At 42.5% G+C, this 14973-nt stretch overlaps 1 protein-coding gene across 1 annotated transcript in view; it reads right to left on the bottom strand.

The window, feature by feature from the left end:
• LOC137913813 (double-stranded RNA-binding protein Staufen homolog 2-like) overlaps nt 1-14973 on the bottom strand; it is a 55175-nt gene that overhangs the window by 26863 nt on the left and 13339 nt on the right. Inside the window, exons 6-11 of the mRNA XM_068757448.1 lie at nt 13139-13246; nt 8119-8331; nt 7690-7827; nt 6563-6691; nt 4855-4912; nt 1153-1499 (exon numbers count right to left, since the gene is read on the bottom strand). Coding sequence (XP_068613549.1) covers nt 1153-1499; nt 4855-4912; nt 6563-6691; nt 7690-7827; nt 8119-8331; nt 13139-13246 — 993 coding nt within the window. The remainder of the gene's footprint in view (nt 1-1152; nt 1500-4854; nt 4913-6562; nt 6692-7689; nt 7828-8118; nt 8332-13138; nt 13247-14973) is intronic.

Here is a 14973-nt window from a genome sequence, read left to right as displayed (position 1 = left end):
TATATTATTATATGTGATATTGTTTTTAGAGAATGAGAAAGACTTTTCTCCACCTAGGCCCAACTTTTCCTTTCCCCCTAAACGGAACCTGCTGTGTGTGCATATCTGTGTTTGGGCTTGGCCAGGCTGCAGAACTCTCTCAGGTTACACACACAGGAAGGCTAACAGCAATAACAAAGGCCTTTCAAAGGAACCCTCAGCAGGTTAAAATAAAATGTTTTCTCTTAAAATGATAAAAAGCATCTGCAGCTAAAACGAACAGGCGCTAGTATCAGTGGGATGGTATGTACCGTAGATCGTCCGGAACTGATTAAAACAGACATGGGCTAGTCCTCCGTTTCTCACTCTCACACACACACACAGCCTGCTAACAGCAAGTGTGTGTTTCTGTTCCGTGTGTGTCCAGACAGGTAATGACAGAAGCACTTGTGAGGTTTAGTTCCAGCTCTAATTTCATAGCCTGCCAATAACGTCCACAGCGAGAAACAGAAGACGGATAGTGTGTTATCAACATGTACGACTCACTCCCTACTTCACGAGTCCAATCGTTCCATAAGATCGCCTCTCTCACGCCTCCCTTCTTCATTAATATGCAATGTCAACCTAGATACGTTTCCTTACAAAATCATGCTTCTCATATCGGCGGTGTGCTTGTGTGCGGAGGATGTTTTATTTATGCATGGTCACGCCAACATTTGTGCTGCAGCTGAAGCATGTGTGCAGACTGTAGAACTGTACAGCAGAGGGCCCGATTCCACCGACTTTAAATGATGACATTAAGAGCTAAATGACGGGAGAGCAAATTAAATACAAGCTTATGTTCCACAATCTAAATAGTGGGTTTTAGTCAACTGCATAATGACAGGAACAGCAGGGAGGGATCTTTAACTGGGCTTTTAATCCTAAGGAACAAAAGACCAATATAGTGCAAAACACAAAAATGTACTCTCACAGAAAAATCGTTCCACTATGGTAACGGAATTAGTTTTAATTAATATCAAACAATTAATTTCACTTGCCTCGCTGCTTCTTGGTCTAAGTGTAAGAAAAACGGCCAAAACAGTACGACTTTGAGTGATACTGGCATTTCCAACTCTATACCCTTTGAGACCACCACCCATTAATTAGTGTCATCACGTCTTTGCATCTCACCTGGAAGCCCTGGATGCGAGCCAGATAGTCCAACTGCTGTGCAGGCTGCACTGATACACCACAGGCCACGGTCGGGCTCTTTCCCTTCATGGGCAGGGACGCATCGGCTGTAGGTGACTGACCATTGAGAAGCAGCTCCCTGGCCATGGTAGCTGTTGGGCTAGTTGAGGAAGCTGAGCCACTGTAGTATGGAGGGTGTCCTTGGGGTAACTGGGCCGAGCAGGCGCCCACGTCTTTGGATGTCAAGTAGTTGCTGCCACCAGGGCCTGAAGTGCTTCCGCCCTGCTTCCTGCTGGCCTCCATCTCCTGGTAGACATCAGGACTCAGGTGGAGCAGACCCTTTGGGGCTGGAGGGATCAAGGGAGACGTAGCAAAGATTATGGGAGAAGGAAAAGGAGATACATATTAAGGTTTGGATGAATGAAAAAAAGGGCAGATGATGAGATATTTTGGAAGAGCAGATAGAGGCTGAATAGATGGAAAATGTTTTGAGGTTTTTATAAAATCAATAAAAGGTAAAAATGGAAAAGAGCAAATACAGGGGGGGAAAGGCCAGTGTATGCGCTTGCATCTGTGTGTGCATAAGCAAGTGTGTTGGCTCCCAAACTAGCATTCCATTACCAAACGGAGATGACAGTTTTATGTGGTATGTGCCATACCACATAAAACTAAGCATTATCAAAGTGTCCTCTGAGAACGGACACTTCCCATTTCTTCCTCACTTTCAAACAGAATCACACAGGCACAAACAAAGCACCTTCCGATATCAACAGTGCGGGTATGACTTCATGAATGGGAAATGGTCACTTTGTGGCTGCATTGAAAGGGAAGAGGTGAAGATAGAGTAAGGTATACAAGCTAGTCCTTATGGAAGAGGAGGTGGGAATGTGGAAACCATGCGGGGACTCAGAAGCCCATCCAAGGTCACCAGAGAAAGGAAGACCAGCTGTGTGTATTGGCGCATACTGTACATCTGTGTGTGGTAGTTTTCATTTGCATACGGACCAACCGCCCAACAGCTGTGAGAAAGTGCATGACTATCCACTTCCTGGCTGCGTAGCCATTAACATCAATGGATAGACGGAGTCCTTCATGCACTTGGTCTAAGGTCTATGGGAACCTACAGACAGTATTTCTCATCATGAACAATAAGGTTTACATCCAGGAGAGCAGAGAAAATGAAGGAAACAGCAATGAAATCCAGGACGTATTACTCATACTACAACAAACTGATTCGTGCCAGCAATGACACAACTGCTAGGATTTTTTCTTCCCCCTCCCAATCATGATGACAACTTTAATTTGAATTTACGCAAGTAAAACTCGCAGGCTTGTGCATTCTGAATCTATCATGAAAAAAAATGGAAGGTGTTAGCCAACATGACATCAGCTGTGGACAAAGAATACTGCGGCAGCTGGGATGGGATAGTGAATGCAGTCCATGTGAGTGTGCGTGATTGTCTGCCGAAGAGTGCGAGCGTGCCGGTGAGGATGTTTGCATATTTGTGTGATTGACTGCTTGAAGCTGGTGTCGGTTGACGGTGAGCAAGATCGTGACAACAAGAGACAGAACAGCGAGAGACAAGAGCAGAGACAGTGAGACTGATTAAGTATGAGTGACAAAGTGTGTTTGTGTGCGAGGATGTCGTGTAGAGATTGTGAAACTGTGTACATGAAGTTAGAGCGGGAAGAGAACAACGAGGAAACCAGTGAGGCTGTGTGATGGGGGGGGGATAAAGGCGTAGGGGAGAGTGTGTGCTTATGGTGCTGGCTCCAGGCTGTTTGGAGGGGTCCCACCCAGACTCAGCGTCCGGTGGGCCAGGGGAGCGCTGGAGGGAAGCCAGAGCGAAGCATGAGACTGATCGAAAACAGATAGGGCCAGAGCCCACCGCTATAAATCACCACTGTGGAGCAAGACCCTCACATAGTTCACACATGCACACGGTGCACGGACACACATTCACAAACACACAAATATGCACAGCAGGAAATGAAATGTGGCAACTTGAGTGAAAAGCCCTGCTGCAATACCCATGGGAAAAGAAGGGAGAAAAATGACTTTCTTCTTTCTGCTTTTACTTCTTTCTCTTCTACCCCCCCCGTTTCTGTCTAACCCACCCTGTCTGTTGCAGCACTGTACCCCACAGCTCACACAGGCCAAAGTGCGAAACCGCACACTGCAACACACACAATGAGCTCTTCTACAATGTGTGTGCTTTACATGGTAAACCAAGAATGGAAGGGTCGGAACACATTTACTTATTGTCTTCATCTTGCCAATGACAGCTTAGCAGAGAATTGTCTTAATGCTAGCATGGTTACAACCATTTATACCAACAAGAAATTAGTGTGTGTGTGGGGGGGGGGGGGGGGGGGGGGGTATGCAATTTATTGGATGATTCTTTAGCCAAGTGTTTCTGCATTGCATTCAGTAAGTCAAACTTTATTGAATTTCTTTACTGTGATTGGTGGAGGCTGCCTCTCATACAAAGTATTTAAATTACATACACAAGGGAATTTGACAGAATTTGAAAAAAATAGAGGATGTCACTGGTTACAGATGTGTGTATTTCTGCATCTGTTACCTCACCAAAAACATTATGTTATGTTAACGTCGTTGACAGGTACCAGAGTGACAGCACACACTGTAGCAATGTTTCAGTCTCTGCACTGGCTAACTATCTGCTCTACAATTGTTTTTGAGATCCTTTCATTGGCATTTAGATCTATTAATTGTCTTGGCTGCACTTATTTATCAGTTTTTGATTTTAACCTATGAGTCCTCTGAAATGTTAGCTCTTCTGGTAATGATCTCATAGTAAGTATATAATCCTTAAAGCACCTATGGTGAGGCATCATTTCAGGCTGTTCTCATCTTGATTTTGTAAATCAAGTCTGAACCACTACTGGCAAAGCATAAAGTCAGAATGATTAGTTATACCAATCTGTTGTGTACTTTTTAACATGAGAAACCTGGAGAACACCAATCATTCTTGACTCCAGACATAAGCTGGATACAGAATATCAGAGCAGGACAGGCCTGCTAAAGGCCTCCACTAGGCTTGAGTGACAAAAATACAACCTAAAAAGGCTTCACAACATTGTTCAAGCTCAATCTGCTTGAACAATGTTGTGATTGTGGATTCTTGTAATAAATATCTATTCAGTGAATGTGTGTCAATGGAAATATAACATTGCAAAATTTGCAAAAAAATAAAATGTGTGTGTGTACATAATGGTGTGTGCTCACCGCTTTGTCCAAGTGTGTACAGGAATATGTGTGTGTGTGTGTGTGTCTTTATATATATGTGTGCTCACCCTTTTGTCCACGTGTGTACAGGAATATGTGTGTGTGTGTGTGTGTGTGTGTGTGTGCACATCTGCAATCCAGTTTGCTTGTGAGTTAATCCTGAGTGAAAGGCTATGGTTTTTGTTTTTTTTGGACAGGAAGGCAAGGGGGGGGGGGGGACTCCCCAGAGGGCTTCAGTGTGCGGCCCTGTAAGCCTGTTTGAATGAGCCTGAATTCACAGGCTCCCCACGAGGACACACGGTCGATTAAGCTGACAGTCTGAGGCCCATTGACCAGTCACAGAGATTAAACGCCAGGCCGTCTCAGCGGCTAAAACCACCTGCGGGATGGAGGGAGCGATGGAGACCCAAAGAAGAGGAGGAGAAGGAAAAGGAGGATGTGCTGATACTCACTGTTACTTGTCGCTTCGGTAAATGACGCCTTTTGTCCGTTCCAGCCTTTGCTGTCCGTCTGTAGTGATGTGGAGAGAAGGAAAGAAGGGGGAGGAAAGGGAGATGTAGAGTCTTGAACAGACAGCTTCTTCACGCATGTCAGACGAGTTCCTTCCTACTGTTTGGAGCAACAAAGAGACAAACGCTCACAAGACGGGACGCTTAGGGAGCCGAGTGTCTGTCTAGGCCAGCTTCTTAATTAGGGGGGGTTGTCAGTGTTTGGTAACTAAAAGCAGCCTCTAATTCAGTGTGTTACCTCTCCTGCGGTACGTGGCATGTATGTCTACACAGCATGCATAGTCATAATCATGCATGTGGCATGGTTGTAAACAAATGCCAGTTCTTTTGTTTTTGTACAGATCAACCACAATCCCACGGTGGATTGTTCGTGCATCCAAGCTCCCAACAGAAGGGCAGGCAAAGAAGAAAACGAGATATAAAGAAAGCAACCTGTCCTAGGAGCCAGGAAAACACAGTTCAATCAAGACAAAATCCTTTGGGTTGTCTGAGGACCTAATGAGAAGTAGGCGTTCCAAATCATTCTTATCGCTGACAGGCCAATGGACAGCCATGTATCAGTAACTTCATTCCATTTAAACGCTCTGGCTCAAGGGTAACCGGCAAGGTCTCTTGCCAGGAACTATTTTAAACAGTGAGGCTTGCTTATATTCCGCACCGAAGACTGTCATTAATCTGAAGCGTCAGACATCAGAACATAGTAGCTTATTGGACTAACACATACAGCATGCAATGATGTGAAAATAAATCTGCATCATTTTCTTATCAACACGTAACTGGAGCATTTTCCACACACACAGGGTTCAACACTTTCTAAGACTAACATGCTGAAGCTTTCGAACAGTTTGTCAGTGCTGACAAAATAAGTAAAGGCATAATATTGACAGTTTTTCTTATGAATATGTAGGCTGTTGAAAGCAGAGTGTCATCATTTAGCTATAGTGCATTGCTGTATGAATAAAATACATACATCTGTAAATATCGAACCAATGAGCCGTCTAGGATCCTACAATAAGCCTGGTTGTGTAATATCACTATCTAAATCTGCCCTGAGAGTAATAACCAATGAGGTAAATGAAGATTGAAATCAACGGTTGCTTTCAAAACACGTTTGGTTCTGAGAAAATAAACGGATTACATAACAGGAATTGGACTGTAATTTGTGACAATCTAAAAATAAGACTATTTTATTTTCTATAGCGCTGTGAAGACGACAGCATGAAGACAATATAATAGCACAACAATTTTATGATCCATTAATGATTTATCTCTTTGATTTATCAATTTACCAGAAAATGGGATGACGACTTCCAACTTGACTGACCCACAGATATGCTAATTAAAAATCACAAGAGGAAAAACAAGTACAGTTTCAAATATGAAAATAAACGCTTTTAATAATGTCTTTTCCCACCCATATCCTGTAGTTATATTTATCGACTTATATTTGCATTTGCATATTTTACTTTCAGATCAAGGTGTAGGTCCAGGAATCTTTGGTACAACCTTTGCAGAGGAATGCGGTGGACGAATATCCTTCTAATAGCATAAAGAAAATGTCTAGAACACTGGAGAGAGACCCAGGAGTAGTCTAACTGGACGGATGGCTGTATATGTATATGATGAGCAAGAAGTTCAGCGGCGTTTGTACCTCAGTGGGGCTCTGAGGGACTGTGGAGGCCTTGTATCCTAAATGCAGGAGCATCGCCTCAGCTGCATTCCGCTTGGCCACCTTCTTGTTGGGTCCTGTTCCTGTGGCAACCTCACTATTCACATTTACCTGCATTATGCACAGATCACAAATTAGCACTATGGCTGTATAAACATCTTGTCAGTGAATGAATCAGTGAAAAATAATTGAAAATTTGCTTTAAAGTCATTTTTCTCATTAGTTTTCTATTCCTGTCACACTTTTGTTCACTTTCAGCTTAACACACTTAATGCCGAGTCAGGCATGAAATCCACATGGAAAAAAAAAAAAAAGCTGTAGAGTGAGGAGTTTCTTTTTCAGTGACCCCAACCATTAAATCTGTCTACACAGAATGTAATCAGATATCCCAAGAGAATATAAGACATTATTATGTTATACAAACAGAGAATTAGACTCCACAAATAACACTCAGAGCCAAAGTCTGTGACCAGCGAGGGCCCAGTGCAGTTAGTCAAAGGGCCAGGAAGGTGAAATATACAATGAGAAAGAAAGCCTCAATAAATTACCAAACAAAAAACACAAATACTCTTGCATACCCATTTTGAGTATGTAAGTTGTATGACCCCCCCCCCCCCCCCCCCCCCAAAAAAAAAAAAAGATGGGAAAAACCTGGCAGATCGGAGTCCTGCTGCTTATCAATGGAAACAATGTGGAAGTTTTAGAAGAGTGAGTGGACTTCACAAAAGGAATGCACACACACTCACAGGGCCGAATGTGAGTATCAAAGAGGCACGGATAAAGGGATTGAGGCTGTATTGCTGCTGCATGATGCTAACAGAAGGTCACCTCTTATGAAAGATGATTAGTGTGGAAAGAATGACAAGGTAAAAGTTGCACTGGGTGGCACAGAGACAGAAAGATGACCAAGTAAAGTATAATATAAATGAAATATTGTCTGCTGAATCAGGAAAATCAGGGCTGCTAAGATGTGCTATATGTTCATATGTTCATACTTGGTGATGAAAAATCAATACATTAGCCCTGTTAACTGCAGCTCAGGCCCAGAAAGTGAAAAAAACAACAGAACATTTGTGTCCAAAGACACAGACAGCCAAACCGTATTTTACCTGCATGATAAACTCTCGGCGGCGAGGCATCCCCCTTTCAGAGAGCAGTCCGTACTCTGGCTCCTTCTCTTTCTTGGCCTGCTGGATCTGAGCCAGACGACTGATCGGGTTCATGCCCTGTCCATAGTCTGGTCCCGTCTGGGGGGGGGGGGCAATCATTTATCATATTATCATCAATGTGCAAATGATGCACAGTACAGCAGGTGTAAATGTTTATTCTTTGAAGTACTGTATTCCTTGCATACAATAGACAGAGGCTAAAATCCTGCATCTGCTTACTCCCATTTTGCCCTGAGGTGAAATTGAGATATCTCTAAAGTGTCAGAGAATTCATAACATTAGTATTTTGAGTATTTCAAAACACAGCCTCAAATGACAGTATGTATGTCTCTACAAACATAATCCAGTTTCTGTACCAAGCTGCAGTACCTTGAGGATGGTTTTGGTACGTTTCTTGTAGTGTGTCTTGGGTTTCTCTACAGCGGGGATGAAGGGCAGCTTCTTCAGTTCATGCAAGATTGACAAAGCGGCACGCTTCTTGGACAGCTTCTTGCTGTTGCCCTCACTCGCAGCGGAGAACTCCCCCACGGTGACGCGGGTCAGGAAGCTTTTCATGTGTGGTGGCCCACTCTCCTTCAGCACCTGTAAGGAAGGATACAGACCATAAAAGTAAAGGAACAAATGAGTCCATGAAGGACTTGCGTAGACGAAACAGGGCTTACCACATTAACTGACAAATGTTGACAGAGAGACCCCAAAAATGACGAAGCGGTTTTTTCGTAATGCATAATGTATACGAGAGCTCAGTACACCAGGTGTTTCAAAACATCTGTTCTTGATAGTCACAGAACTACCCACTTGTGTGTGCTACGCAGAAACAAAGAAACACACACATATGAAGAAGAATATGTTCCTAGATGACAGTCTCTAGTGTTGAGGGCTCAGTTTCCTTCCTCTCTGGTCACCTGGGAGACCTAAAACAAACACCGGCTAGTGTTAGGTCATGCTTCTGCAATCACATCTACTTCCTGTGAAGTGCTGCACAGTTTGTGAGTTTGTGTAGCAGGTGGGGCTTTCCCCAACCTTATTAAAGAAAACAGACTGAAGGAAGAATTAGCTTTCCCACACTTACTGCTCTGAGAATGCTGATGCCGATGCTTTTCAACTCTTAGTCAGACTCTTGCTGCTAATTTAGCTGTAGCTGCTGTCCATAAATGGCGTGACCACCATCACCACCCCAATCCCATTCTCCTTTATATTTAAAGGATATATTGTGGCGTGGATAGCGGAAATTGGAGCAATCAGATGCAATCTAGAAACTGTTAATTTGAACCCAATGACAGATAAAACAGATTCAACTGATAAAACACAATCCTGAGAAATCCACAGGTGTTTCACACATCAACATAGACTAATACCAGACCTCAAGGTCTGCATACCCTTCCTTCTCTACATGACCAGCAGATTCTTTAATTCCAGTAAACTGCTTGGTGAACTCTTGTGAATGGACTTGATTGTCCAGCATATCCCACAAATCTTGATTGGATTGAGAACTGAGGCGCTGGACGGTGGTGTGTTCTTAAAGCCATTCCATTACTGCATTGACCAGTTCTGACACTCACATGCCCTTGTAGGCACTTCGGACAGGGGTCAGCGTGGCAAAATGACAGCTCTTTCAGGTACACAGTCTCATAATATATATATATATATAATATAATATAGTTTGAATACTGTCAACCTTTTTAGGCTGAAAATGTGAGGCTCTATTTAGGTTTGCGAATCGTAACCCATCATCCTTGCTGCTGCCTGTCAGAATTTCTACACAATGACTTTAAGTATCGTAAGGATGTGTGTTGTCGGAAAGCCTTGGAAACACTGTCCAACATAACAGCCAAACTCACTCCCACCGAGGGGATTTTATCTGGTCTTCTTCATCGCCAGATAAAATAAATGGAACATGGCAGCTTCATGTACATTACAATACGCAATGGGAATAGATGCATCATGTTCCTGAACTGTTTCCATTGTGTCAATGGAGCCGATGATGACATTGGTCAGCAACAATTATAACACGTGGAGGAAATAAATGCTTTTAACAGGACGCAGACATAACTGGAGTGTCTCTATAATGTATGATGGGACAGGGACAGGAGGGTTCAAGTGTAGCTGCACTTATTAATCACTCATCAAACCCTTTGGTGTCAATCGCAGCTCATGTGGTTGGGCAGGATGGTAAGCAGACTAAGACATAAATTTAGTTGCATCCGGGTGAGTGACCACAACATTCCTGGGTTGAGACAAAGAAACTGTTACACATCATTATTTCATTAAGCTGGGCATTTTGCACCTGTGCTTTTGTATGTTTTAAGAAATATGAAGCTTTATTAAGAGACCTTAAAAAGTGCTGGGAGAAATGTTGTTACCTTAGGACAGGGTCACATTGGCAATTTCCCTAATTGAATCCAACCTGCTTTGGCACCATGTACTTTACTCAAGGTTGTTTTCCATTAGATGAAAGCTCTGCCTCGTAGTGGTACTGCAACAAACCTGCTTTGACATTGTTTTCATCGTGACGCAAACCTATCACTGACCTCTCGTGATGACAGGAACCCCTGCACCTCGTCAATACAACAAACACATTTTTAAAGTATATTTAGTAATTTGGGTGTTTAAAAGTAGCAGCCATGGGTTTGTTATTGTTAGATTGCATCCTAAACACACACACGCACACACACACACACACCAAACGAGGCAAGGATCAAGTTGTGCGCAGGAAACACTTGGTAATTCAATGTTGTTTTTTTCTGTCAGTCCTTGTCTCCTGATCTCTTTTTCTGTAACATAGGAAACCTTCTCTTCAGCTTCTAATGGCAACATTAATAACCTGAGAAGTCTTAGGATCTGTAGCAAGACCCCAGGTACTCTGTAGGAGGAGGCTATTGGTAGCAAGGTGGGACAATGGTGGAGACTGGTGCAGGAAGAAAGGCTCTTTTGTAATGAGCAATGGATGGACAAGCCCCGAGCGATACTGCTTCTTGTAAGATGGGTGGTTCTTGGCCCAAACCCTCTTCTCTTGTGTCCCTCTTGGAAGAGGAGCCGCTGATCCAACACACAAGCCGTGATTTATAGATTGGCTCTGCTTTGATGCTGACATCTGTTTGATATTGCCTGACGGGTGGATTAAATAAGCCAACTGGCTTTCAGGGTGGCGGCGACCCTCATCGTTGTAGAGGAATAAGAAAGCAGACACTTGCAATAAGTGACTCATGCATAATTTCATGCCCCAGTGAGGCCATGGATGAGATGCTCTGAAAACATGGCTGCTGTGAAATGACTGTTACAGTGTTGTATCGGTTACATGGATATCTCTGCATCATACAAGTGTGTGTGAACTAAGAACTTGATTGCTACTTTGGTGTGGGAGAGAGCCATTCCTTTTCAGTGCATTAAAGAAAACAGGAAAAAAGATGTTGCATGGCAGGGTAGGAGAAAAGGCCAAACTTTCTTTGTCTCAAGCCACAGCATGGTGGGAGCCATGAATTAAGCATGCTATCGACTTGAAGGTCGATTTGCTGTGACGGGAAAAGCCGAAAGAGGAAGAAGAAGAGGAAGATAGATTGTGAAATTAAAGACAAAGTGGAGAGATGTTAATGATTCACTGTTGAACAGATGGCAGTCATGAATAGTCACAGACTGACACTGAGCAGAAGAGAGAAGTATTTAGAGGAATGTGGCTTTTAAAAAGCGCCACCATCAGCTTTCAATTTGGACAGACTGAAAATGAAAGCTGCATAATTCCTGACAGTGACAAAGACATGACACATGATGAAACACCTTTCCCAATTTAGCCAGCTGGAATTATTAATAGCAGTTCCAAGATGGATATCCATGCCATCCAAATGCATTTTTAAAACTAAGAAGGATGATTGAACAGATTTTGATAGATTTTCCCAATGTTGTGTAAAGCTGTAACATCAACAAACTCAGAAGAGTTGGTCTCCCTCCCTTCCTTCCTTCCTTCCTCCCTTCCTTCCATCCATCCTTTTCTCCATTTCCTCAAATCCCCGAGCACTCAACATGCAAACGCCCTCTGTGTGATTTTTGGGAGGGATGGTAGGAGAGGTGCAAGGCAGGCATTCTGTGGAGAAAGAGTAAACTGAACCTTTTGGCACCTTGCTGTGTCAGCTGAGATATGGTGAATGCCAAAGAAAATGGACCCAACAGGTCATGTAAGGACATACGATACTTCATCTTAGATTTAGATAAGGTTTGGGACAGTGGCTCTAATAGTTAAAAAAAAACACACACATCCTAATCTGTGTGTGAACTGGCAACCGATCCAGGGTATGTCTCACCTCTAGCACTGTCACCTGGGAGAAGTTCCAGCTTCCTTGTGACACTGCAAAACATTTAGGATGGCTAGATGGACAGACATGATATGCATGATTGCACCAAAACTAATTTTCACTACTGGTAAATAAATATGTCTAATCAAAGATGAAAACACAAGTAACTATCAAAAATATGATTTACTGTGTTTGTTCATTTTCCTCCCAAGGAGTGTCGTGTTTGGTTTCTTCTTTGACCACACTAGCCCATGATGTGCACTGAGAAATTCAGCTGCCGTGTATATTCCTCATGCCCGTCCTTCACATTGACATTACAGTTATATTTGGATGGGCCTGTGTATGATGTCTAGAGGAATCGTGCAAGGCAAATGTGAAAAGCTTTTTTGTCCTGTGGGAGGACTGCAGCGGAGCGGCACAGCTCCAGCTGAGTATACCAAGATCAGAAACCCTCCTCTGCAAGAAGCTTAACCGTCAATACTTTATCCTATCACACATAATCATATACCGCGACAGCAGAAAACACAGGTGCAGCGATTGCTTGAGATTCAGCTCCTCTAATAATTACTTTGTGGCATTGCCCAATTCCATAATGTTTAGGAGCTGTTGAAGTGTAACCTCCACCGGCCTGGTAGCAGCACTACAGTAATGTTGGAGTGATACAGTTTCATCACATCATGCTGCAGGTCAGGTCAGAACAGAATCAGAACTGCAGGTAAAATACTTTATTTTGGTCTGAAAATCTCCATCTATTAACACTTTCCATGCAAGACTGTGCAAGACAGTAAACCAAGCACATTTTTGCCTTCAAAAATTTGATTCCTCAGTATGGTTTTACATTGGTCATACACAGTCATTCAAATAAGCCAAAATGAAGTTGATTTAGAGGTCTTCTGCCATAAGCAGATATTCAAAATGTCTTTCTCTCTAAAAAGTCTGAGAAAGCAGCAGGAAGTCGTTTCAATTTCTATTTAACAGTTAGTTCAGTTCAAAATGCATCACAGTACAGAGTCATCACGACAATTCATTCTAATATTAATAAACCACATAGGCGTTTGTGAGCTATTCATATACAGTCAAGGATAATTGTATATTTTCATCACCTCAAAGTTGACAGACAAGTTCCTCTTCAAGGCAATTTCATAGACCAGGCTGATCTCTGATTTGCTGGCATCAGTGCCTTCCTCAGGATCCCCCTTTTCCTCTGGATTCTGGAACAGAAAGGAAAAACAAACAAGCTATTTTACAATGTTAAAGAAAATATGAAACCAGAGCCAGACAGCCTCTGACATCTTATAGAGAAGAAGAAGAATCTTTATTGTCAATGCATTCAGCATAGAGTACACACACAATTAAATTTCATATATATAATCCCCCCCCAAACTAGAGCAGTGATTCAACTATGCATAAATGTGGGAATTGTAAAAGCACTTAAATGTAGGTTCATATTATGTCTGAAGAAATGGCTACATTCATGATGCTTTGACATTTGTAATTAAATGGATGAAAAAGCATTTAGGTGCAAGATATTCAGAGTACTGGCTGAAGAAATAATGGATTCCCTTATGTGCTTCAGATGTAAAACCATATTCGGCAGTACAGAACATGCTGTGCTTGAGGCCAATGATGTTCATATGAATAAATTAAGTTAGGAGTAATAGCAAGTTCGCATGGATTTTAAGATGGCTTGCTGATCACATGCAAACAAAAAAAGTTCTTTATATTCGAAACCATTACTATGGAAAATAAGGCACTTTGTTATATCGAGTTCAGCATGGCCTTTCCCCTTAGTTTTAAGTAAAAAAAAAAAAAAAACATTTTGAACAAAAAATCTAAAAGCCTACAGGATGGATCACGATCAAATTCCAAAGCCTGTTTTCTGGCTTTGATCCATATCTTGCATTCGGTTGTCAACCATATTCCAGGAAATGAGTGGTCAGCAAAGGATAGTCTCTCAAGTGGATGTTTCATTAAAGGAGAATCATTGTGCGTTTACCTTATGATTCAAGATAGTGAAAATCTAATTTCTGAACAGTAAGAACGGTCTCTACTTGTCTGAGGAAACAAGAGTAGATATTTTAGCATTTATTACACATAAAAGGAGGAATTGAAGAGGGTTAACATCAATGAGATCATATTGTCAACTACACAACTCGAGGCTTTTTAATGCCGATTGTCTTGATCTTTATCTTCTCATATCCAGCTCGATGTTTGATTACGTCTGCCGTCTTCCCCTTTGGGCTTCTTCCCTTCTCCTGCCTCATCGTGGGACCTGATACGATACGTGATTCATACGGTGCGATCTCTAGGATTTCCCAGGAAACACATTCGCCCGGTACGGTGCACACCTATCGCACGTTTGCAAGAGTGTGTGCACAAACTTTGCTTTGTTCCCTAACATGCATTGTCGGCCTCTTGTTTCATAGGTCGACATGCAAGGAGTGAGACCTCATCAATTCTTCAGTGATCTGTTTCCATTTAAATTCTAGTTTATATTCATGGTTACATTTCCTGCTGCCTACATGAGTGATGCATATGATTAATCAAGTGAACGCGCTCTCACGGATGAATTGACAAGCCACTGTGCAAGTACCTGCATATGTCTGTGGGAGTGTGTTATCGAGAGAAACGGACGGCCAACCCTTGCTATGACAAAGACAAATCGGGGGGGCTAAATCTGACAATGGTAAAATATCTTCTTTTAGATCTACAGGACAGAGAATCCTGGGTGTGTAAGAGTGTAATCAATATAAGAACCCACATACTGCTCGACTAAACACTTTTTTCTTGAGGGCGCCTCTGTGAATGAACGCTGATGGTGGGCAAACAAAAGGCTCACATTCACATCAATGCTCTTGGGCAGTTGGCTTCGTAATGGGAGGAGAGAAATTCTAGATTAAAGGATGGTAAAAAAGATACAATGTAAATCCTGCATTAA

The sequence above is a fragment of the Brachionichthys hirsutus genome, unplaced genomic scaffold (assembly GCF_040956055.1).
Source record: "Brachionichthys hirsutus isolate HB-005 unplaced genomic scaffold, CSIRO-AGI_Bhir_v1 contig_440, whole genome shotgun sequence".
Lineage (NCBI taxonomy): Eukaryota > Metazoa > Chordata > Actinopteri > Lophiiformes > Brachionichthyidae > Brachionichthys > Brachionichthys hirsutus.
Note: the sequence above shows the minus strand (reverse complement) of the source record. Positions and strands in the feature narration are given on the sequence as shown.